Source organism: Mixophyes fleayi, chromosome 6 (genome assembly GCF_038048845.1).
Source record: "Mixophyes fleayi isolate aMixFle1 chromosome 6, aMixFle1.hap1, whole genome shotgun sequence".
NCBI classification, from domain to species: Eukaryota; Metazoa; Chordata; class Amphibia; order Anura; family Limnodynastidae; genus Mixophyes; species Mixophyes fleayi.
Window position 1 is genome coordinate 50,577,205 of NC_134407.1, and position 27,038 is coordinate 50,604,242.

Sequence of the window (27,038 nt, forward strand, 5' to 3'; positions counted from 1 at the left end):
CAGCCCTACAACCGGTGAAGAAGTTTGCTCCCTTATTCTTTCCTCTCCACGCTCTATCTGCCCTCTCGATCCCATCCCCTCCCACCTCCTTCGCTCTCTCTCTCTCTCCAACGGCCTGCTCTTACCTAGCACACCTTTTCAACCTATCACTCTCCTCTGGTGTAGTACCCTCCTCTTTTAAACACGCTCTTATCTCTCATATCCTCAAAAAACCCAATCTTGACCCCACCTCTCTTGCTAATTATCGCCCTATCTCTCTTCTCCCCTATGCCTCCAAATTACTTGAGCGGATTGTCTGCAGCCGCCTAACCAGGCACCTCGAGGACAATTCCCTCCTTGACCCTCTCCAATCTGGCTACCGCCCCCTCCATTCTACCGAAACTGCCCTGGCCAAGGTTACTAATGATCTCCTATCAGCCAAATCCAAGGGTCACTTCTCCGTACTCATCCTCCTTGACCTCTCTGCAGCGTTTGACACCGTGGACCACCCCCTCCTGCTGCAAACTCTTCTCTCTGTCGGCCTCTCTGGCTCTGTCCATGCCTGTTTCGCCTCATACCTCGCTAATCGCTCCTTCTCTGTATCCACATCTGGTTCTTCCTCCTCCCCCTACCCTCTCCCCGTATGAGTCCCGCAGGGCTCTGTTCTTGGCCCTCTAATCTTTTCGCTCTACACTTCCTCCCTTGGTGCTCTCATCTCCTCCTTCAGTCTTCAGTATCACCTTTATGCTGACGACATTCAACTCTATATCTCCTCTCCTGATCTTTCCTCCACCCTCCTCGCTCAGGTATCCGACTGCCTCTCCGCCATCTCCTCCTGGATGCGCTTTCTCAAAATCAATATCTCTAAAACTGAACTCATTGTCTTTCCTCCGCCCAGACTCCCATCCCACGATGACCTCTCTATTGTCGTCAACAACACCACTATCTCCTCTGTCACCCAACTTCGCTGCCTGGGTGTCACCCTCGACTCCTCTCTCTCTTTTGCCCCCCACATTCATTCCCTTGCCCAAGCCTGTCACTTCCAACTACGCAACATCGCCCGCATCCGTCCTTTTCTCTCTCAGGATGCCACCAAAACTATCATCCACGCAGTCATCATCTCCCGCCTTGATTATTGTAACCTCCTGCTCACTGGCCTCCCCCACTCCCGTCTCTCCCCCCTCCGCTCTATACTCAATGCGGCCGCAAGACTCATCTTCCTCTCACGCCGCTCCTCCTCTGCCTCCCCTCTCTGCCTTGTCTTACACTGGCTCCCCTTCCCCTACAGAATCCTTTTCAAACTCCTCACCACCACTTACAAGGCTCTCTCCAACTCTACTGCCCCTTATATCTCTAACCTCCTCTCCATTCACACTCCTGCCCGCCCCATGCGCTCGGCCAACGACCGCCGCCTCTCCTCCACTCTTATCACCTCTTCCCACTCCAGAATCCAAGACTTTTCCCGTGCAGCCCCCCTTCTCTGGAACGACCTCCCTCGTTCCATCCGTCTCTCTCCTACTCTGTGCTCCTTCAAAGGTGCACTCAAAACTCACCTCTTCCTCAATGCCTACCAACCATCTACTTAACCCCCATCTCCTCCCTTTAGCTCGTCCTCCCTTCTCTCCTCTTGCCTCAACTGGCTCCTCTTGTGCCTGGTCTGTTTACCCTCCCGTAGGATGTAAGCTCGTATGAGCAGGGCCCCCTCCCCTCCTGTCTCCATACCTGTTCTTCCGGTCCGTCTTTACTGCATATGACTAGCCGGAGTTTCTGAAGTATTGGTACTTTTTGTTCATTGTTCTGTATGGTTTCACCCTGTTTAGTCTACTGTTAGTACTGTGTGCGGTGCTGCGGATACCTTGTGGCGCCTAACAAATAAATTATAATAATAATAATAATAATAATAATATCTGGAGTCATCCACATGATTTCCACTAACTCCTTGCTTACATACAGTACTCAGTGACTATTCTACTGGGAGTTATGACAAACCAAAGCAGATGTTTTGGTTTGCAATCCTTACGGACGAGAAGTTCAAGGGCAGACAATCTGGAAGATGTCTGTGCTCAGGTGATTCAGGTCATGGCAAAGAAAATTATTCCCAGATACAGAGATAGAACCATCAGAAAATGCCAACACACCCAGGACAGGAGTCTAGTGAGCATAGGAACCATCTTTTTCCTAACATGGAATACCAGTTCTCTCTTTCCATCATTCTCAAACTGGGAAACATGCTAGCAGCCACCACGGCTGTCATGGATTCAGGAGCTGCTGAGGTCTTCATTGACTTGAATTTCACCACAAGGGTCAGTGTTGTCCTGGTTCCAAACAATCAACCCATTGCAATGGTGGCCGTGGATGTCTGCCCATTTTCCGCAGCCTCTGTGAGAGACGAGACAATCCTTGTTTTGATGTGTATTGGTGGGTACTGATACTGGAAACTCAACAAACACCTTTAATGTCATTGTCATGATAATGGCTCTATAAGTATAATTAGAAAAGCAATATAAAAATGTGGACATGATTAAGCCCCAAAAATATGTGTTGTTTTAGATAACATGACTTCCAGAAAATCACTGTTTGTAAACAAAAAATGGGTTAATGTATTTGGATGAATACATCAGAGGTCTACTTTTGTCACCAGACTTGTTTATTCAGAGATGCCAGGTGGCACAGACAGCCAACCAGTCAACCATGTGTTTACTGCCCAGCCCACAGATGCTAAAAGACTGGGAAATTTATTTGGCTAGAAACTACCATATTTAGGGTCACTCCAAGTACATTATATTTTCTTATAGGACAACTAATATATCAAAACCCTACTTTCCATAATCCATGTTTGAGAAGACCTCTCTATAAATTTGTAGCCAGTGGAACCAGCCAAATGCAATGTGTCATTGATATATATACCGGTAAAACAAGTAAGCTATAGAGATAATGAATCTCTCCAAGGAATCAGTAGAACATAATCATGTTTTCTATACATATGTGTAGAAAATCATTCCATGTTTAGTGGACGTAATGTCCTATCTCTCTGCTGTGTTCAAGAAGAGAAATATAATATGTATAGAACTTAAGTAAAAGAGTTTAAAGGTAACATTATTATTTATATATCACATTAGACTTTTTTAGATTATACATTTCTCACCATATAACCATACCACCAACAACAACCATAACAATGAAGGAAATTTTAAAAAAAAGCACAAAAAAACCCAATATGCAAAATAAAATAATTCTTGAAATACAGGGTATAAAATATTTTTCCTGTGTGATTTACTAATTTCACTTGAATGAACATAAAACAATGTACAAAATAAACATTCAAGTAATGAAAGTTCATTCAAGTAATGAAAGTGCACACGTTATGCAGTTAGGAATGGTAGCAATGATTGAAAACAAGGTAGGTTACACTGACCTCTATACGTGTTTGAGGACAGAGATAACAACTGTAGTTGTGGGTCAAGTCACTATCAATCTTATTGACACAAATAAGTAATGAATACACAGTGCATGTTTACTTCTACTACAGAAACTGAAAACTACCAACAAAATATTTAGGAAAAAAATTACCTGGTAAAATGTAGTAATATGTTACTGAAATTATGAGCTTACTGGTATGCCTTGTTTTGCTGAGCAGTGCACAGTCGAGATTTCCTTCTGTGGCACATGATTTAGGAGCATTCCATTCTGTGAGCGCAAGGCCAAAAGGACTTGAATTTTCTACCAACTTAGTAATGGCTTTCATATAGGTTTAATGGTACTCATAATGCATTCGGTATCTCCTGAGAGCAGAGATTAGACCTGTATCTTGACATGTGCTGGGCAGACTAAGGCTTTTTATGGTCTTACTCAAGTGCACTTTGCAAATGAGACCTTGTAAGTATACAAAATAATGCAAAGGGCAGATGCCATAAACATAGCAATATAAATATGAGTACTGTGAATATGAACAACAATGAGGACAAATGGGATTATTCTCTGTGTACCTGGATGTGTACCTAAATCTTTATTTCCTACAGAGGAAGGTATAGCTAATTTAGCCAAGTGGTCATGTCACAGTGGGGCATGGCCACACCCCCCGGGTCTTCCTAGCACTTTTGAAGCACTCTCCTACCCTCCAAACACCTTTTGCGGCACCTGTTCACCACTGCTCTGCCATGCAGCAGTGAACGACACATACCACACAACTTATTCACCTGTGGGACAAAGCTGCCGCTGTCGGGAACAGAGCCCTCAAATCGTGAATGTCCCACCTAAACTGGGACAGCTGGGAGGTATGATATACTAGGCACATTGAAAGTGGAGCACCTGGAGGTACTCACCTACCCTCCGATCTCAGGAGACTCTTCCAGAGCTTAGAAGTGCGCCTATGTGTGTGCAGAGACAGACAATGATCACACTGTACAAAGCTGTAAACACCACATCAAAGTCTAACTTGCTACCACTTTAGTACAAGTCGCTTCAATCAATCTTTTCAGTTTTAGTCTGTCATATATTAATTATAATAGCGTGGGGATATGGAGACGGTCTTTATTTACACGTTGCAATGTCATATGTTTGAAGCTTTATATTACATTGCTTGAAGCCAGGGGAGGGCTGGCAAATTTTAGCCTGGGGGGCAAGAATTGACTCAGCAGCCTATTAGAAACATTTTAAAGGAAAAAAATGCAGGTGGCCCAGTGACCCAGCCCAAGATAGCCCACTGCCCCTACGCCCCCCACAGTGGCGCACGCAGGGGGGGTTTCTGGGTCTCCAGAAACCCCCCCCCCCCCCCCGCTAAGAAGCGTCCGCAGCTGTGCTGTGCTGTATTGTATACAGCACCGCCGCGGACGCTTCTTTGACAGCGCCGCGGCTGCTGTATACTACAGTGCAGCCGAAACGGAGCTGCCGCCCCTGCTTGGAGCTTCTTACCCAAAGAGCAACATGGTGGAAAATGTAACAGTGCCGTCATCAGGTACATGTATTGCATTACATATAAAAAGTCAGGGAAGGGTAACATTGTATTTTTATAAAATAAAAATGTTTTGATAATACTTTCACTTTTAGGATTTTTTTTTTATTATAAATCCTGTATTTATAGGCATAATATTTTAAGTGATTTCTGTGCACTGTGATTCTGAGAAATACTCTCATTACTCAGTACGGGCGATTGTGTAACTCCAGATTATTTGCAGATGTTTAGTAAAGTATATTTACGTTGAACACTACAGGACTACATGTTTTGCAACAGCGTTATAATCTAGTTATCAGTCTCATGTTGGTACACAGCGAAGCACGTTCTTCTTGTTAAATACAAATCCCAGGCTGCATTGCGAGTGAAACAGTCTCTCCCCTTTAAAGTGCCAATAGCGAGCAACAAGTGGGGAGCTGCCCATGGAAGCATAGGTGTCTGCAGCGCACCATCTATTATATAGACGAGCAGAGCTTCTGTGCCAGTCAGTACACCCTGCTCATCCTGTCAGACAGATGGAGGCCTTTCTGAATAGCAGTGAGGAGTCTTTGGGGACGGATTATTACACCCTGCTAGGATGCGATGAGCTCTCCACGGTTAGTGCGCATCTAATTTATTCTGTTGTGTATAATTAGCTATTACATTACCTTTTATACTTAATATATTTTGTTTTAATGCGTTGCTAGTACTGAGCCTCATTCCTCTGCATCACTAAACGTCTATGGCAAATGAGACTGATGTGTGATGCTGCTGCAATATAAAGTATGTACTATTTGCAAGGCATTATCTGTGATAATGCAGATGTTTCCATAATATGTTTTAATTCTATATAGGCATACGCTGCACTTATTGCTATATCATATATGCAGCCAAACAGCAACTGCAGTATATATAATTACTAATGTAATAGCAATACAATTAATGCATTTACTTAATTACTTTGTTATGTTTAACTAGCTTTTGTTAAAGTAGCCAAAACTGATATTCAATTGAAGAATGGAAGCAAGGTTCAGTTCCCTTTATCTTCTGTATGACAGGCTCTAATTGTATGTTAGATCTCTTGACAAACTTCCATTCAAGCTGTGCAAAGGATGGTGCCTTATAAATAATGCTTAAAAATAATACTGTACTGAAATGTTAGTTGTGTCTTCCATTAGCATAATGTATCATATCTATCTATCTATCTATCTATCTATCTATCTTTAAATATAATAAGTGTTTTTTTCTCTTTGAATGTTTTGTGTGTGTATTGGGACAAGCTACACACACAATAAAATCCTTGGCTTTCTACTCATATACATAATATTCTTGTGTGCTATGGTAAACAGTCAAGGTAATTGCACTGTTTATTCAATCCTTGACGTCAGAGAGGCTTTCTGCTCGACAATGTATACCGCCCCCTCTATCACTAAAGAGACATGAGGGAGATACGCTTCAATGGCACAGATGGGAAGACTTTTACTATACAACTGCAAATTCCAGACTGATATGTTAGGTGCACTTCAGTAAAAGAGCGGTTTTCCTAATCCTGACCTATAATAGGGTCACAAAATGTTTTGATTTTTTTTATATACATTGTACACAACGGTGTCACGGTTTATCAGGTGAATGGTGCTCTATCGGGTCATTCACGTGGACATTTCCATATAGATCAGTTTTGCTGAGTTGATGAGTTGATGTAACTTGTACTATAAACACACGACACTTGGTATATGACAAGACACATGCAACAGATTGTATCAGCTGTTAATAATGGTCCTTAACAGAGCCTGCTCCGTGTATACATTATTTTCAGGCTGGACCTGATGCAGCATAATGTTGCTTCCTATTCACATAATTGGGAGGTGCAGTTGGATGCATGTTGTAAACGGTTATGAAAACAGTTAGAATCCACATCAGAAGTCCATTACCAGATAGTCTAAAACAAGACCTTAATTTAAGAGCACAATGATTATTTCAGTTTGCACCTGTACATTAATGTGTTTGCCTTTCATGATGAGAAGGACATTTTAACCAGATTGTTCAGATATCTGTGCGTGGATCCCAAATTAACAGTGATCATGATTTAACTCGGAAACTGAGTGGATTTTATTTTATCTATGCTGGTGAATCTAGGAGGCTGATGATAACAATCTGTTTGCATAGGTTGTAACTGGTTGACCACACTGTTTGGACCCCCAGTAATCTATTCATTTGGCCTTAATGCTATATGATCAGAGCTGTGCAGTTTAACCATTATCGTGTGTAATTAGATCTTGTAGGGATAGGTTTAGTTTAAACTCTGGAATTTGTCATTGGGGCATCAGTGGTTAGTACATCTGCCTCACAGCACTGTGGTCATGAGTTCAATTCCCAACCATGGTCTTATCTGTGTGGAGTTTGTATGTTCTACCCGTGTTTGCATGGGTATGCTCCAGTTTCCTCCAAAACCATACTAACAGGTTAATTGGTCGATATTAAATTGACCTTGGTCTCTCTTGGTCTGTGTGTGTGGGTTAGGGAATTTAGACTGTAAGCTCCAATGGAGCAGGGACTGATGTGAGTGAGTTCTCTGTACAGCGCTGCGGAATTAGTGGCGCTATATAAATAGCTGATGATGATGTCATTGGTATGAGGCAGAAAGGACAATATGTTGATAAACTATTCACTGAAGAGCAAATGTTGGAAATATATTAAATAGAGCTATCTGTCTACATCCGTCATCATATCTATTGGCTGTTATAATTTCCTGTGCTTTCATCTTTACAGTTGTTATCAGATAAATAACAATGACTAAGGGAAAGTACGTTTTCGACAAAAGAGAATCAAGTGGAAAATGAATCATGACAGCTTCCTACTGCTCAAGGAAAACAACTGACCATTGTGCGGACATGTATAGCTTGACCTTATTTGGATTGTCAATATGACAGAAATATTTCATGGGCACATAAGTGTGTTTTTTATTCTTCCAGGTTGAACAAATTGTTGCAGAATATAAAGTTAGAGCCCTCGAGTGCCATCCTGACAAACATCCCGGAAATCAAAACTCAGGTAGATTTCTTTTGGAAAGTATTTTATCATATATATGGTTAATGCATTTACTACTATAACTTTTATGGATATTAGAAGTTACTGAGGAGTTCTGTGATTATATAACAGCACAAGGCTATATATTGAGTGCATTATACAGGTCACAGAAATCTGCAGCGACCTAATATATGTAATTAATATATTATCTATTCATTATAATACACAACTTTTCCTAATGAACACTGAAGTAACGACATCCGAAATCTCCAATTATAAGCAATGACTGGCAGAGTTTAATCATATATTAACACCACTTGTGTAGTATAGTATTTGATGCTACTGTCTCTTGCTAGCTTCCTGTTAGTGCCCCTTACCCCTCCATGTACTGGCATGGTCAAAATTGAAAACTTATACAAACCAAAAATAAAACGGTATTGAATGGTTTATACATGCCCTTATGTGACTTTATTGAATTTAGCCTGTGCACAGGAAGATTTGTAATTACGGCCAGAGTCCTAATTTTGTTACCTCCCTGTCAACTCGCCATTCTTAACAGCTCCAGGATGCAGGTGTGGCAATAGAAAGGAATTTAGGTAAATGTACACTGAGTGGGCACCAAGATATAGGGTTAACAAGATTTATGGGAAATCATTAAAACTCAGTCCCAAATAATGGGCAAATACAGTAAGCAAATTGACACATTTTTGTCCAGTTGAGTGCATTGATATCTCTGCCTTGGATGGGCATTTGCACAAAGCATCTCCAGTTTAAGACTGAATTAGTTTCCCTAATTATTCTCATATTATAGCTCTAGTATAACTATTGCTTCCTCTCTTATAGTTCTTGGGTGACAGGTCCCTTACTAAGTTGCTTTTTAATATCTGTTTCTTTAAATATGTAGAGGTATATTAATATATTAAATCACTAGTGGGCCACAGACAGCCACCAACTCTGTGACTCGCGTTTTTATTTACTACGAGTCACTGAATTAGCTAATGAGTTGTGGGTGTCAGGTAGGGAGCACTGAGGGGCATGTTGGGGGAATGTTGGAAGATGTGAGTGGAATTTGTGGATAGATCTTAGTAGCATGTTTGAAAGGTTTTGAGTACATGTGGGATCTGAGGGCGTTCAAGGGGAATTTTATGGCTAGTGGGGTCTGAATGACTGTAGGCATTTTGTGGAAAGTGGGGGTTCTGACTGGCATGTGGTGGAATTTTGGAGCAACTGAGGAGCATGTGAGGGCATTTTGGGATGAGTGGTCTGGGAGTGTTGAAACGCCAAACATGTGGCACCTCTACAATGTCTGTTGAATCTGTCTCCTAATTTAAGCATGTAATGCTACTCAGGCCACACTTGAGTAACATTTTAATGCAAATGACTGACGTGATATGTTTATAAAGTTCTGAATTGTAAAGTTCATGGTGTCCTCAATACCTGATATGATTACTGTTTTGTAGTTGAAGAGTTTCAGAAACTTCAGCAAGCCAAAGACACCCTAACAAATGAGGAAAGCCGTTCACATTATGACTACTGGAGACGGAGTAAAATCATGATTCCTTTTACACAATGGGAAGCTCTGAACGATTCTTTAAAAATGGTAGGTGTAGTATTCTCTTCTGAATATATTGAGCATTAAAGAGAAGAGAGTGTCAGAAAGCAAGCAGTGTCAAATATGGCATCTGTCTGGTTCTAATTTCGCTCTATGTTTTCATGCAGTTCTGATTATCATGTGACCCAGCAAATGATGAAACTGTATTGGTGGAGAGTTTTCTCTTGGCAGATATCTCTCTGTTTTGACTGCATAATGTACTATTTCACAATAATTTGTTTTGCTAGGATTACACGTTTTCAATACCATGTGCCTTTGAACTAAACAAATATTTCCTAATCCAAGCTTTGTAGTATTTTATAAATGGGTTGTTGCTCTACAATAACCCCCCCAGTGTTTGTTTTCTTCTGTTTCACCTTCTGCTGCTTTACTGACATTTGGTATAAACTGTCATAAAACTTTACACAGGATAGGCTACAATACACAGCCAACCTCAAACTGCCTTAAAATTAAATTAACAGTGTTCTTTTGTTTAATAAATAAACGTCCTTCCCCCCCCAACCAGCCCCAACGTTAAATAAAAGCATTCCTTTTTTTAATGAGTACACCCATTTCCCCCATTAGCCTTGCCATTATATTAAAATGTAATTAAAAAAGCCTATTTTCCTCAACCAGTCCCAATATCAAGTTAATAGCATACAAACCCCCCCCCCCCCACATTTAATAGAGACTAACATTGCTAATGCAGACATAATCAAATCTTTAATATATTACTAATTTTTATCAGGTTTACTATTAAGCGCTATTACAGTTGTATCTTTTTATTATGTTTTATAGCATTTTATGCATCACAAAGAAAAGCACCTCCTCTCCCCAACCCCCAGCCCCTCTAGACACATGTCAGATTGGTTGGGTAGGGGGGGGGAGAATTACTTTATATGTTCTTATTCCTAGTATTTTCCTTGTAATGTATTTAGTCATAAATCCTTCAAAAACCCTATGCTATTTCTTAAAAAAATGGCCATTAAATCTGTGATATATTATTGCTTGTAATCCAAACAGGACAAATTTGCCCCCTGGGTTCTGTCGATCCCCCAATAATACAGTATGCCGTAACAAGGTGCTCCACCTGACAACTTAAAAAATATATATGCTTCAATAATTTAACTAACACTACCTGTGCCAATTCTTTATACACACAGAAAGGAGAGCACCTGGCTGTGTATTATACAGTGTGGTCCATAAGTGTGGAAACACCCTTTTAAAACGTAAAATGGTAATAAACAGGCTAATTTAGGGGAATTCTCTTGGACTCCCGGGAGAGAAGGTCACCCTCCTGCGCCCCACCCGCTTCCCTACTGGGGCATGATGGCGAGATTTGCTGCAAATTAATCTTCATGGCTCCACACCCGAATAGCATTGCACAGCTGGGGTTGGGGACACGATAAAGCAAATCGCATCGCCCCACACTTGTCACTTGGAGGTCCCGGGGGTGAGGCGATAAGAGTAGGGCAGGTATTACGCTTATGTGCTATGTTTTGGAAACACAGCCTGTCCAGCATACTTGCAGTAGATTTACTTACAGAAAACATCTATTTCTAGTCAATGCATTGGGCGGTACAGAACAAAAAAGAAGCAATGCTGGAGGCACCGGCTAACTCTTCAAATGAAGCACACGATGAAATTTCATTGAACGCCGAAGAAAAGAAAACACAAATCAGTGATGAAAACGATGATTGTGTGTTGGAGAAAACCCCAGAAGACATTGATTATCTGTCGGCTAAAAGTCCTGAAGGTAACACCAAAATTAAATGAACTGATGAATTGATGTGAACTTTGAGCAGTTACTTGGCTTTTCATTTTTTTTTTTTATCTAAAATGTCAATTGAACTATTTCAACATGATTTCCCAAAGCGTCATTGCTGATGTATAATTTGTAATATTTTTTCTTGACATATAAAAATAAGTTAATTCATTTGAATATTTTTGTCAAGAGTATCTGACATATAAGTGCTTTTGTCATCTTGTATTAATTGACTTTAGACAGTACACTGGTAGGGTGGCTGCTCTCCTGGGTATGGATGTGGCCATCCCACAAAATCTCTGCTTCCACTGTGTGAATGCTGTGGGTACAGTTTTATTCTCATAGTCTTTCCCTTTAGACAGGGTTACCATTTGATAAGAATGTTAACCCACTGTCCAAGTTGACTTTAAAATTGATTCCTTCTATTGCTTGGCTTAGTATCTGAAAATGTATCATCAGTCATTGTTCTTTAAATACAACTCCATTACATCAAGTGCGGTAATATCATTGCATAGTACACCATATGATTTACATCATACTTGCCTACTTCCAGTAGGCGACGTCCGAAAGAGGGGTGTGGCTAGAGGGCGGGAGGGGGCGGGGCGCTTTGAATTGTGTAATTTTGGCCCCGCCCCCAAGTAAAATGCTGGGGGTTTTGTGGGGGGCGGGGCCAAAATGGCGTGGTTCCCGGTGAATCGCGTTCATTTTAGGAAGGGAATTTCGGGATGCGGGAGAAATGTCAGCCCTCCCGGGAGTCTGGGAGACTGACCCATATTTCGGGAGTCTCCCGGACTTTCCGGGAGATTTGGCAAGTTTTGATTTTACACCATATGTGGTTACAACCTCCATGACATAATAGAGCATGTATGGTACTGATAAGGAGTTTATAGCACAGCTTAGGCAATTAAATCAACATTCTGGTTGCTATGAGATATTTTTTTCCTCTGCTTCTGCTTTCTTAAATGTCCCCCTATTCTTTCTTTCTCTACACACTGTTATACCAGAATAGGGATACCTGGATCAGTGGGCAACATCATGAGGAAGCTTAAATGAAGAATTGTCCTCTAGACAGCCTGGTACATTTACACTATGATATTAGCCACCAATATATTAAACTCATTCAGTCACAAAGACAATCCTGTAAACTGCATGGTATTATGATACCAGAGCTGGAACCTAGACATCCTATGTCCTAACACTGTTAGCAACAATAAGGTGGTATAACTTGATGGAGAAACGTGTGATAGCTATAACACTGGTATTTTATCATAGCCAGACAATGAATCAGAATATTGAATCTATTAAAAAAAAAGTAGAATTTCTAGGTTTGTGAATTAAATGTAAAAATATTTGGTTAACAAGCAATATCTTTTTATCAAAACACCATGTTTTAATCAACAAGATTCATACTAAACCTGTAGTGTCTAAAAGAAGTACTTTCTAGAATTATGTTCATTCAATAGACATGTGTAGGTTATTTAACATTTATTTACTGCAGACATAAAGGCAGAATTCTCATAAAGGAATTCAATCTTCTACATTTGTAGAGCAAATACTTCTGCATACTATGATATATATCACATAAGATATACACACACAATATAAAAGAAAATCAAAGCATTAGTTTGTATAAATATGGTCAGGAGAGTCCCATGGTGGTCACATATTATTATTATTATATTTTATTTATAAGGCACCACAAAAGGTTTGCAGCACCGTACACAACATATTCAGAAAGCAGCGATCCATAACACATAACATGATACATGAAGAACAAAATATAAAGATCAGACATATTAAATAAACAAATAAACGGATAAGACAATAATGCAGATCAGATTATTTACAGAACAGTGAGTGAGAGTGATGTTAGTGACCAGCATGAGGTTGGCCTGAGCTTAAGAAAACAGGGCTATATATATATATATATATATACATATATATAATGTTGCCTATAGCAACCAATCAGATTCTAGCTGTCATTGCGTATAATGTATTAAATAGATGATAACTAGAATAGAATTGGTTGCTATAGGCAACATCTCCACTTTTCAAACCCACCTGGAAACTTGCAGCTTGATACATTTACTCCCTGGAATTCAGTTATACTACAGTAACTATATGATGACAAATACGGCAGGATGGAAATTACCCCCAGGCCACTCTTGTTCCATAGATTTATAAAATTACAATGCTGCCATTAGTTTACTCAGCAGTGCACACCTACTATATGTAACACTTACATGGCTCTGCTGCTATTTACCTGGTCTCTCTGGCCCATGACAGCAGTCCAAAATGCGCAATTAGAGGAAGTAGTTGTAAACATAATCATTCTACATTTCATTCTTTTTCATTATAGGCTGTGTGTTGTCCTATTATACCATGGGCCACTTACCTACAGCCAAAACCTCTCTTCTAATTCCTGTGTTTAACCCCCCACACACACCTTTGCATAATTTACCAAGACATATTCAATAATTTGTAGTGGTAGACGTGGGCAATTATGGGTACTGTAAAGTCCAATTGCTAGATTTACTAAAGGGCGGTTTGATGAAACAAACAAATTTCGGCCACTTTACAAATCACCATCCTGATTTTAACATTGATGAACATACAGCCGGATTTACTAAGCTGGGGTTTACAAAAACGCCAGACAAAGGCCACAGCAAAAGAGGTAATTGTGAGAGGCGAGATAGCTCAAACATCATGCAGTTTCAGCTATCTGGTTATTCAGAACATAAGAGGGAACACCATTGACTCAAACATCTTGGGGGCAATTATTATTTATTGATTAAGGGGGAGAATGGATTTATAATTAACTTAAGGGGGAAATATTATTGTATTATATTATGGGGAAATATGAATATATAATTATATTAACTGGGCAGTACTATTTGATTTATATAGGGGGCAATAATTATTTATGATGCACACATGTGGCACTATATAGTGCCCCCATGTAATAATAATACAATAATATTGTCCCCTTTATATAATGAAAAATAAAATTTACCCATATAGGTTAATTATAAATTAATTTTTGCCCCTTAATCAATAAATAATGTTTGCCCCATAATTTATATATCAAAAGTGCTTCCTCTTATGTCGACAGTAATATTCCTAACTTTAACTGTATCCCATTCCCAATCCTTAAGCCTAACCCTAACCATATAATACTGTTGACATGTGAATTGTTGACCTAATAATAACGTTGACATTTGAATTGTTGGCCTAATGTTGTTGACCAAACGAATGTCTAGCCATCGACCGCATACCGAACCAGTACTGCACAGACATTTTCTGGGTTGAATCAATGTGAATTTTTTACCTCAGTGATGTCACACATTGTATGTACCTGTGATGTTACCAACAGTTTGTTCTCTCTTGACTATAGAAAGTCCAGACAAGACGCACTGCCTTCTGCGCTTCCGCTGGTCAGCTGAGGCTCCCTCAGACCTTCTTCGGAAATTCAGAAATTATGAAATATAACCTCCTTTCCCTGAAGTATTTACAATCCTGTTACTATATGTTATTTGTAATTGTGAATAGTATTTTATTGCAGAAAATGTATATCATGCGCTTTTCTATTATCCTATGTAATAAAAAAATGTCAATATATCATCTATTATGGAACTACAAGTCCCAGCATTTCTGCTGGAGAGAGATTGGTCGTCATTATAGAGGAAAATAGTTTGACTGGTACCTGAAGACTAATACGTGTACTATAAAATTTGTATTAGCTATTATATGACTGTATATCGCTAAGTAGAATGCATGTAAAATAATGTCTTTGTTATTGGCAGCCACTTACATTTTAGGGACCACAATATATTATTTATTCAGCTTATTTGGCTTATTCCTAGTAACGGTTTAAAATGCTACTGTTGGCTTTATGCACAAATGTAAAGATTACCTACATATTTTTAGGTCTTATGTTTAATAAATATATTTAGTTGTGTAATGTAACACAAAAAGGTCATTTATGTATAAGCACACAGCATTTCGATTGGCACATATGCACCCAATTGTCCATCTAGTGCAGGCCTGTCCAACCTGCGGCCCTCCAGGTGTTGTGAAACTACAAGCCCCAGCATGCTTTGCCAGTAGACAACCTGTTGATAGCTGGAAGGGCATGCTGGGACTTGTAGTTTCACAAACATCTGGAGGGCCGCAGGTTGGACAGGCCTGATCTAGTGCATTTACAGGTATTTTTCAGGTGTTTATTTATTTTTATTATACTTGTAGAAATGCCCTTTCCTATAAAAGCGCAACCGGGAAGGTGCAAAATAACATTGGTATGTTCATAAATGGCCTTTTCATGTGTTTCAAACATGTCGAAACCTCCTTGGTATGACAAATACTGTGATTTATTTTATAACACGTGTTGCTAAAGGCTACAAAGACATATTTTGTGACCACAGTGTGATCATATTATATGGTGTTGAACAGTGGTGGAACTACCGCCAGTGCAGAGCAATGTGGCTGCATGGTGAGGGGGACCCAGCGATTCCAACCCACTCTCCTGAGGGCTCGTCACTCTGTTCTTCTAACTGGGCTCCAAATGCCCAGAAGAGCACAGTAGGGGCCTCAGGAAGGTAGGACAGCATCGCCAGGCCCTCCCCCACAGTTCCTATGAGGCTGGGCAATGCTGTATTCCACACCTGGTGTTGAACATACGGGGCCTGACTCATTGAGGAAAGTAAAGCATACTTGCCAACTTTTTCTCTTTGGCTTCAGGGAGATCCCAGGGAAGATAGGCGTGCGGGGACGGGGCTTAACGAATCACATTATAAGATGACGCGGTATTTGCGTCATTAAGCCTTGCCCCCCGCCACTTATCTATTGCGGGGACGAGAACTGGGAGGTTGCCCTGCTTGCCCGGGAGTTCTCCAAGAAATGCGGGAGTCTCCTGGACATCCCTGGAGAGCAGGCAACTATGCATTAAAGAAAAGCAGCTAATGAATCTCTAGAGACTGAAGTGTCTTTTACATTTCTGTCTCCATTACTGAAGTCATGTTGTCTTACCTGTCAGTCCCTGGTTAAATCTTGGTCTCCATGACAATGGCCACCTCCATAGGCATCAATACATGGACATAGGACACAATTTCTGAACAGTATCATCATGCCACAGATGGCGAAGCCAACCAAGTCTTGTACTGGCTCAGCATCAGGGAGAAAGTCAGACTCTTCAGGGAGTGAGGGAGATCACCCCTATTTCAGGGAGTCTCCCTGACATTCAGGGAGAGTTGGCAAGTATGAAGTAAGGCAAAACAAATAGTAAGTTTTCTCCGGGACTAAACCATGTTTTAATGCAAGGGGTGCATATTGGTTTATTATTTTGCACATAAGTTAAAATCTGTCTGTTTTTTCACTTATTTAAAAGCTTTATTGTTATACTGAAATTTAAATTTGATCTAGGACATGTCCTTCCCTAACTATTATTCTGCCCCCACATTTTAAATTTAGCTCCCCCTCCAATGCAACATGGTTTTGCTAAGGTGCAAAGTTACTAATTTTTTGCTTTCCTTTCCTTAATGAATTAGGCCCACTGTGTCTGTTTGGTGTAATGTATTTGAGATTAAAAATTGTTTCCTGAGCATATTCCTATTTAATTATGTAATAAAGAAACTGGCACAAAATGATATACTTTTCTTAACTCTTACTTCTGCCAAATTCATTCTTTCCAACATTTATATAATTTCCCATTTTGCAGCAGAAAATGCTCCTGTTAGCACAGCCAGTGCAGTACGGTTTAGATGGAGCTTCAGGTCTGTCCGTCTTCATCATGAGATGTTTATTCCACTTTTTATACTGTAATATTTTTGCATTTTAAATACTACATTATAGTAAAGTTATAATGCCCAACATAGTAAAAATAGAGAATTAGAGTTGTATACAGAATAAGGTAGCTTAAATGTCCAGTTAATACTGAAAAATATGATTATTTCATGTCCTTATCTGACCAATGGAAATTATAATAGAAAATGTCTGTAATCCTTCCTCCGCAAGAAATACATATATATGGTGGACTATTACTGCCAATGTTTGCAAATGTAATACAAGATACTGTTTACAGGAAATTGATTGAAGAGATAAAACTAGAGTGTTCTTTGAGCACCACTTAGTGTAATGAAATGAATAATAGATAAATGCCATTAATATGGTTATATATGTGTAAAATAAACTTTATAAGCAATGGGTACTGATGTCAAAAAATTAAGACCCAATCAATTTTAAGGTTATCGGACATGTAAAGCACATCACTCGTGAATTGTTCTTCAGACTCATGCTTACAGGGTTAGATACGCCTGCTCAGGAAATGAACAATGGAGATATGAGATCTGTATATCTCGGAGCAGTGATTCAGCAGTTTAGTGTAGTATTATATACTACACTACAGAGTAATTGTATTTAGGTAGTAGATGTAATTTCCTGTGTATGATCACTGAAATCTTGGGTAACTTCTAATATATGCACAGCAAACATTATTGTTTATATAAATCACAATGACTTTGCAGCATTTACACAAACTATCAGGCACACTGTGCATTGTTTAGCAAGAGCAGAAGAGCTGAGTCTTTTCCTGAATGTTATCTAGACAACGGAAGTTGGTGAGATGACCAGTAAAGCATTTATTGCAAGTATTAACAGTCATGTTTCCATCTCATAATTAATCCATGCAAGGTGTGAATCAATAAAATGGGTTGCCATATCTGATTGTAGGATTTAATTTCCGCAACAATACACATTTTCAGTCTGCTACATCCAAGCAAAAGCAAATAACTTGAGCAATAACTTTGATCTTTAATAAAGAAAAAAAATAGTATCCTCTTCTGATACAATCTTTTAAGCTTTTCCTGTGTGTCAATTTAATGACATTTTTCCTATGACATTTATTAAAAATCAGTGCTTATTACTATATATTAGTAGGTAAAGTGTTCAGGTATGCTATTTGTCTTTATTAAAAAAAAAATCTGGAGATATTTCACAGGAATATCAATTCCTTCATTCACTTGTAAGATCTTCCAATCTAAGAAATATTATGGCTTGGATCTACGCATGGATATTTGAGGCCTGTCAGTAATGCAAATCAAGGTAAAGTCAAATATCCGACTGATGTCTTAATTGGTCAGTTGCCTTTTCTAGAGAACGAGCACTAGGTCTAAGAAAAGAAGTTTAGGTTATAGAAACCTTTGGCACACCAGTAATAGGGCTTGTGGCCTCCAAGAAAAATGTCACAGAAATTGCCTCCCTCACCTCAGGACAATCAAGTCCATGGACAGCAATAACAGACAACATTGGGAATGAATATATATATATTTCTGGTAAGACTTTCTCAAAGGGTCAAACCAGACAAAACGCATCAGAGATATGAGGAGGTTCTATTCTACTACTTCAACTTTGGGACGTCTTCTATAGACCTGGATCACACCCCCTGAGAGACCTGCTGACACTGTTTATTTCAAATAAGTGCATACTAATATCCTTAATGTACGGGCATTTTTCAAACTATGTTTTTATGATTTTTCTTAATTAAATGTGTATTCTAATGATTGGTTGAATGTAGAGCGTACTATACTATATTTTGGTTTGTTTGAGCTTTCAGCTACACCCTGGAAGAGAATCCTGAGATTAGGTTAAAGGAGATCATGGAGTTTAACATACTGATCAGATAAGCACATTGCATATTTCTCTCTTTGATACAAGTTCACTTTGGGCATTGGCATTTACCATATATTTTATCCTTTTCTCCGATTGCATCTGGGGGTTACTGGTAGCATGGAGTTGTAGGTGGTGAGCATGGGAGTTGCCACTTAACTAGTTAATTGTAAACATGCTGACAGACCCCCTCCCCTTGGCAACGCCCCTGCAGATCCCCAGTGTCCCCCAGATGGAATCAGAAAAGGATTTTATTCTGCGTATAAAAAATCCTATTTTCTCTTTCAACCAATCTGGGGGACAATGCTACCACGGGGACTTCCAAATGCAGCCCCCTTAAGGTAGGGACCGCTCTTACTGCCCAGCCTGTAAAACACTACGGCAAAAAGATTGAACTGGTAGACTTTGGTAAATGTGTGCACAGAGGAGCAGGTGGCCGCCTGGCATAGCTGTTTTGCCGAGCCCCCATTCCGTGTAGCCCAAGAAGCTCCCACTGACCGGGTGGAACGGGCAGTAATGCGACTGGGGACAGGTCGGTTCACACTGAAGAAAGCATACTTAATTGTTGAAATAGTAATGCTCTGCTTGGAAGCAGGCTAACCATGTTTTTGGGGATCATACAACACAAAAAGAGAGTCTGAACGCCTAATGCGTGAGGTCTGATGAACATAAATGTATAATGCCCTGACCATGTCCAAGTACTCAATATGGTTATCTCCGGTCGAAGTAAAAGGCTCCTGAAAAACTGGAACTACAATTTCTTGGTTTAAGGGAAAGCCCGATACTACTTTAGGTTGAAAGGACGGAATGGTGCAGAAGATCACCCTACCGTCATGGAAAATAAGGTATGGTTCTTTGTATGAAAGAGCCCCAAGCAACAACACTCTGTGAGCTGAAGCAATTGCTAACAGAAAAACCAACTTCCACGTCAAAAACTTAAGGCCCGTTGACAGTAAAGGTTCAAAAGGGAGATTCTTAAGCATGGTAAGCACCTAATTTAGTTCCCATGGATCAGTGGGAGGCACATAGGGAGGCTGAATGTGCAACACCCCATGCAAAAAGGTCCTTATGTCTGGCATGTCCGCCAACAGCAACTGAAAATAAACAGATCGGGCCGAGACCTGAACTTTTTAGGGAACCCAACTGAAGCCCCATTTCAAGGCCATGCTGGAGAAAAGCCAGAAGACGGGGTAGGTTAAATGTCGCAGTGTGGCGGACCCTACTCTCACACTACTGATGTAGGTTTGCCAAATCCTCTTTTCTAGCCCGCAAAAGGGTGTTCACCACCTTGGAAGAGAACCCTTTTGACCGCCAGAGGCTGGCTTCAACAGCCATGCCGTTAAAGCCATCAGAGGCAGGTCCTGATGTCAAAAGAGGCCTTGAAGGAGGAGGTCATCACAAAAGAGGTTGACAAAACCGCTGACCAACTGCCATGAATAGAATCTCTGCATATCAGACCCGGCGTGGCCAGTCATGTGCCTCCAGTATCACTGGAAATCCTCCCTGCCTGACCTGCTGGAGAACACGTGGAAGAACTGGGATGGGGGGAAATAGGTAATCCAACCCAAATTCCCAGCGCATTGTCATGACAACGATGTCCACTGCCAGGGCCAGGGGATCCCTGGCCCTTGAGCAGAACCTGGGAACCTGACTGTTGGGCCTCAACGCCATGAGGTCCAGATCCAGAAGACCCCACCTGCGAACTAGCATCTGGAAGACTTCTGTCAGAAGGTTCCATTGAAACCTTCTGGAGTGGAATCTTCCATATGGAATAGTCTTAAAGGTCGAGACAATTTTCCCCAGGAGCTTCATGCAGAGGAGCATGGAGGGACTGCGGCCTGCCAGGACCCGGGCCGTCATATTCTGCAAGGAACAAGCTTTGTCCTTGGGAAGGAAAATTTTCTGTTCTCTGGTGTCCATGATGAGACCCAAGAATGTCATCCTCTGGCAAGGGTTTAACTGAGGCTAGTTTAGATTTATGATCCAGCAGTTTGACTCTGACACCCTGATAGTGAGGTCCACATGCTGACATAACAGCCTTGATAAGGTGGTCCTCCAGGTAAGGCACTATTCTGACCTCCATGGAACGAAGACAACCGGCCATCACTGAATTAGCTTTTGTGAACATCCTGGGCGCTAACTAAAGAGCAAATGGGAGCACCCTGAATTGATAGTGGGGGCTCCCATAGTGAAGCGTCCCACTGTGAAGCGGAGAAGAGATGGATGATTCTCCCATATTGGGATGTGCAAGTAGGCATCCCGAATATTTATGGATTCCAGGAATTCTTCCAGTTCCAGGCCATTTATCACTGATCAAACAGTTTCCTTGCGAAATCTGTCCACCCGTAGGTGTAAGGGTAGGGACTTTAGATTTACAATAGGGTGGAAGGAACCATCCTGTTTTGTGACCAAGAACAGATTTGAGTAGAATCTCTGGCGTCTCTGGATTTCCGTAACTAGTCAGATGACCCCTGTGGAAAGAAGAGAAGTGACACAGAGTAACATTGCTTGTCTTCTTGTGGAGTCAAGTGGTAAGGAGGTGGGAAAGAACAGACGAGGGGCTTGACCCGATAAATCAATCATGTAGCAACTTTTTCTGTTCCCCTGAATCCATCAATCTGGAGAAGATGCTATCCACTGCTTGAGTAACTGCAGACGCTCCCCCACTCCCACGGCCATGGGGGAGGTGGATGCAAGTCAGGTTGCTGGTTTTTCCTGCAGCTTGGGAGCGGCACGTCTTGAAAGGTCTGCCCCTGCTCACCTGACTTCTATCAGAGGAGCTCCCTCGAAAGGGCTGGCGAAATGAGCAGAGCCTTGGTACCTGCGCTTTAGGTACAATGACTGGGAGGAACGTGCTTTCCCACCTGTTACTCGAGAAATTATGCTATCAAGTTCTGGGCTGAAAAGTACAGAGCAAATATGGAACTTGGTAGCGTCCATAAGAAGGCTGCCACCATCGCGCTGAATCACAGCAATCTATACCCAGAGGTAGCGTCGGTCATCAGGGACCACCTACTGTGACAACGGCTTATGAAGCCACTTGTCACACTTACAAAATCCGTCTGGTCGGCTCTCACCCGGAGACAGCTCTTGTACAGTCTGCATTTTTGTATAGTGTGCCGATTCTAATCACACACTGAAACAGGCTGTGATACTATTCTAAATAAAAACATGTAAAATATTAAATAAAAGAAAAATCCTTACTAATTTTCACTAGTCAGAATAAAGTAAGCCCAACTCCTTGGGCATACGTGATTTATGAGCCGGGCAGCAGAGCCCATAAGGGGGCTGCTTTTGTAAGTTCCCATGGTAGCAGTGTCCCACAGACTAGTTGAAAGAGAAAATAATATTTATTATACTCACGATAAATTCTTTTCTCTGATTCCATCTGGGGGACACTGCGTTCCCTCCCTTCTGCTCTTCTGTTGTTTTGTATTTGGTTGTTTTTCTCCCCTTTCTTGGTGTTTTGGAATTACACTGAGGAGCTACAGGGGGTTGCAGAGGGGAGGAGGTCTGTCAGCATGTTTACAATTAACAAGGTAACTAGTTCAGAACCAACTCCCATGTTCCCCACCTACAACCCCATGGTAGCAGTGTCCCCCAGATTGGTTGAAAGAGAAAAATGTATCTATATATCTATACATACATACAAAACGTACATATAATTTCTTGTTCAGAAGGGAAAAAAAAAGCTTCATTTTGGAGGAGGGCTTGTTTTAACTCCCTGATGGGCATCATGGATGTAGGAAGCGGTTGATTGCAGTTGTTTTGACCAAAAGTTGTGCTACCAAATATCAAGTCTAGGGTGTCAATAACATTTTTTTTTCATTTTTAGATATAAAAAGGATATACAGTATTACATTCAGGAAAAAAAATCAAAGGTTCTGCCATTATAACAGAGAAAGAATTGTGGACATCAAATACAATCGCTCTGTTTAGAAATTGTGCGTTTAAAAAAAATTGCAGTTGTGCCAATATTTTTGGCTAGGACTGAATAACCCTCAAGTCTTGCTTGATGTACCAATTACTGGATTTGGTGCAGTGTTCTGGCCGAATACAGCCATTTTGTCCATGGAACTGGCCAAAGACTTTGACATCAAACCAAATCCAAGCCTGCTTTATCAATTTGAAGATTACTCTCTTTCTGCCCCACAATACGAACCAGTAGAGCAGTTCTCAATAGCAATGTAGAAGGTATGTACGTTTTAAAGTGATGTAACCACAAAATCACTTCTCTGCCCTCCTCCCGGAATTGGTGCCAAATCAGCAGAGACTAAGAATTGCACCACAGGTTGTATTCAGTAGCAGTGCATGCATCATCTGAGTACATGTTCCAGCCACTCCTGTGGACCACCAGGATGCAAAGTAAGATTTAATATCATGTAGGCATTTTCGTGGGATGGGGTGTGATATAAAAACATAGAACAGACCTATCTGTTCTGCTATTTTTGTTATTTGGATGAGGGGGTGGTTGGTACGTGTGAAAACCGACCCTGTGAACTTGTACTCGAGCGTATAAGATATAAGAACATTTGCGTTCCATTGTCTTTTGCTGCCTACTAAACAGTTCTCATCAGGCTTTGTTAGTTTATTGTACCCAGCCTAATACAAAATCAATAACACCTAAAATATGCAACATTTCCTGCATATTTTAGGTTATTGATTGTGTGTTAGGCTGAGTACACACTACAGAATTTTCCAATCAAGGTGTTATCTATGATTGTACTAATGACTGAAAAATAAAATAAAGTCCTGATCAGAATGCTGATTCATGCATATACACTATACAGGTTTCAAAATATTTACCCTCAGATCTGTGCTTTTCAACTATCATAATCATCGTACTGAAAAGATCAGGACTCTGTAAACTCTATGGAAATCCTGATCGTGAGTTCGTGCACACTTTTGGATGGGAAGGACGTTGTTCCATAGCTGAACACGATTTATAGTTCTGCTGAACAATCACATCAAACTTTGGATCTGTGCTTTAGAACAATCCTTGTTCATTACTGGAACATACACACTACTGTGATATTGGGTCAATTGGTCATTTATCGTCTGATTGGCCTGTCAATCAGCTGAAAGGGCTGTATTGTGGAAGGTTTATTCTTAAATGTCGCGAAGTGGAAGAGTTAATCAAAGATAAGACAAGACGAGGAGTATGGGCTAAACAAGGAGAGTAAACAAATTCCATATAATCTACTTTTGTCCTCTAGTCAACAAGGACATGGCATGGTGCGACTGGCCCAAACTACTAGGCACCCTCTACCCAGGGACTAATAGTCACCAGTCAGCAGGGGGAAGGACACTCCACGGCTAACCAGTCATATCGCCACCAATCACCAGCAAGCTGAATAATCATTGTTATATACACTGTGTTTTTGGAGTCTGTGACTATCTTGTGTGGTCAAGAACTGCATTTCTGTCACGTGGATATGCTGTCCTTCTAGGGAATTACTCTGCCTGTAATTTGATTTTTGAACTAACCTACCCGGATGCACTGCCACGACAGTACACAACCATGCGGGTACCGCTGCTGCTGGGATACTACACAACCATATGGGTACCGCTGTTGAGCTGGCAGCACGGTTGCTTGGTGGTTAGCACTTCTGCCTCACAGCACTGGGATCATAAGTCTGATTCCTGGCCTTATCTATGTGGAGTTTGTATGTTCTCCCTATGTTTGCATGGGTTTCCTCCAGGTGCTCTGGTTTCCTCCCACACTCCAAAAACATACAAGTAGGTTAAATGGCTGCTGACAAAATTAATCATAGTCCGTGTGTGTGGGGAAGTTAGACTGTAAGCTCCATTGGGGCAGGGACTGATGTGAATGCCAAATATACAGCGCTGCAGAATTCGTGGATCTATATAAACAAATGATAATGAATCATGTGGGTAGCGCTGCTGGACTGGTACTGCTGCCGGGCTGAAACATAATCATGTGGGTACCTCTGCTGTCTCAGTCAAACAGTAACATTTGACAGTGAAATTAAATTAGTTATATGAATATTTCTGTCTCTAAACCGAAAAGGTTTTTTTTATCTTCAGTTGCAGGAAGTTTATACTAACATACAAACACCATTAGGGGAACTTTAAGAAAGCACTTGTTACTAAATACTTTTACCATTGTATTTCTTATTTCAGGTAACGCCTAAAGCCTTTGGCTGAATTATTTTGTAAAGATTACAAAAGTATAGTAAAATGAAATTAAAAGAACCATAAAAAGTGAAATTGGTACATCTCTAATAATTACCATTATACAGTTAGCACAACTTTAGAAGGTTACCCCAGAAATTAAGCAGCAAACCCTACCATATACAGATTTTTTTATTTTTTTTAATGAGGCTTGGGGCACAAGCCCAGAAACAGACAACTGGACATATTTGTATATATTTGTTTTTTTTAACCAGTGATGTCTGTATAATGCCCTCAACCAATGTTAAAATTTATATATTAAATGTAATAATTATATACCTGGAGTTGACATGCAAAGACTTAGAACAAAGTTACACAGAATATAAGTGAAAAGGAGACATAGGAAAAGTCTCCCCTCCAGCTCCCTCAAGCATCCTCTCACCCAGGAACATTCCTGATGAAGAGAGCCTGAGACATCAGTCTTGACATTCTTACCTACATAGAAATACACATTTACACACTGAGATATACACAAATGTTCAATGTAAACAATTCCTGGTTACCCCAGATAAAGCATGTAGAATCCCCCTTCAGATAAATGTATTATTAACATCCTCTCCACCTTAAGCCTGACAGCACCAAAGTATGTATATACTGTATGGCGGTTGAAAACCAATGAAACACATCTTGTTGGCAGGAAACCTCTTCTTGACTTTTCAAAGAGGAATTCATGTAAACCATGTAGGAACAGTAGACCCCGCTTTTGCAGAATATTACATAAAAGCAGTATACAAAATACAACTATCAAATCCTAATGTAAAAACCTTTTATTTTCCATAGAATATTTTACAAAGGTGTGTACAGGGCAAAATAAATGTTTAAAGATTTGAAATACACTCATTGATTTGAAAATTGAAGCCTGTGTCCACATAATGACTAATTTATTTTAGGATGGAACAGAGTGACACTTGTGGTTATATACAATATGTAGGTGCAGTGTTTCAGCCTGTACAGATGTCGTATTTCAATAATTGCAAACAAACATCAGAAAACCCTCTACATAGAATATTAAATATCATCTTGGCCTGGCTCAGTTATTTAAGACTATATATGAACAGATAGTGATGCAAAATCCTCAGTAAGCGTTCTTTATACGAGGTTAAAACCCTCATAATGGTCAATAGCTTGAATCAACTTCCCTCTCAGTGTCTCTTTGTTGGTGTATTTGGGGAGATCCAAAAGATTGAAACAAGTATGAGAAACTGGTAGAAAACGATCCCCTCCTCCTGTTGGTTGTATTATAAGTTTTAAACTTTTCATTCCAAGAATAGGGATCCGGTCACTGCCAGTCAAAAACACTGTAAAGAAACCAAAATGACACATAATGAAAGGATTGAATTTATATATTCCAGCAGAGAGACAGGTTTTTCTTATAATCTACTTGTGCACGAAGCTAATGGCAAAAACAATTGTTTTTACAGCTCAAAAGTTACACCTACTCCCTCTGTACGTGATATACTATACAATTATAAACTGTACGCCATCACTAGTCATTAAAGACAACAAGTTTCACTATGAAGACCATGTTAGGACATACCTCATCCATACCAGAGACATTTGCTCATTCACTATGTTTGAACAATACTTACAGCTTTTATGTTTTATCCCTTTCATGTTATATCAAATTTACTTTAACCGGAGATTACACTGATCACAAAAGTTCAACCCCCCCCCCCCCCCCCCACAGCAACCAATCACGGTCCTAATAATGCACCCCATTACTGTCAAGTATAAGGATAATAGAAATCACTTTGGAGGCGGTGGTAATCGTTAAAATGATTACCACAATTACGACACCCACAAGACCTACAAATAAAAAACTAATGTATTAAAAACCGATGTAAATATTAATAGACTTACCTGATCACCGATGGAGCAGCATGATGACCGCA

General features: G+C 40.3%; 2 protein-coding genes across 3 annotated transcripts in view; one reads left to right on the forward strand and one right to left on the reverse strand.

Annotated features, from left to right (window-relative positions):
- Positions 1-5,298: 5,298 nt before the first annotated feature.
- DNAJC12 (DnaJ heat shock protein family (Hsp40) member C12) lies at positions 5,299-16,934 on the forward strand. Its single transcript, XM_075216445.1, has 5 exons — positions 5,299-5,526; positions 7,882-7,960; positions 9,397-9,536; positions 11,091-11,283; positions 14,687-16,934. The coding sequence occupies exons 1-5, from the start codon at positions 5,446-5,448 to the stop codon at positions 14,779-14,781; spliced, it is 588 nt and encodes a 195-aa protein (XP_075072546.1). The 5' UTR covers positions 5,299-5,445; the 3' UTR covers positions 14,782-16,934.
- Positions 16,935-25,895: 8,961 nt separating this feature from the next.
- Positions 25,896-27,038, reverse strand: part of HERC4 (HECT and RLD domain containing E3 ubiquitin protein ligase 4) — a 45,800-nt gene continuing 44,657 nt past the window's right edge. For both annotated transcript variants that reach the window (XM_075216448.1, XM_075216447.1), the window contains one exon: positions 25,896-26,444. In XM_075216448.1, coding sequence (XP_075072549.1) covers positions 26,236-26,444 — 209 coding nt within the window. In that variant the 3' untranslated portion in view covers positions 25,896-26,235. The remainder of the gene's footprint in view (positions 26,445-27,038) is intronic.

Bases quoted from the DNA above. Each gene is read 5' to 3' on its own strand.
- DNAJC12 (XM_075216445.1), top strand. From the start codon at position 5,446: ATGGAGGCCTTTCTGAATAGCAGTGAGGAGTCTTTGGGGACGGATTAT. The intron at 5,527-7,881 runs GTTAGTGCGCAT...TTATTCTTCCAG, and splicing joins GATGCGATGAGCTCTCCACG to GTTGAACAAATTGTTGCAGA. The intron at 9,537-11,090 runs GTAGGTGTAGTA...ATCTATTTCTAG, and splicing joins TGAACGATTCTTTAAAAATG to TCAATGCATTGGGCGGTACA.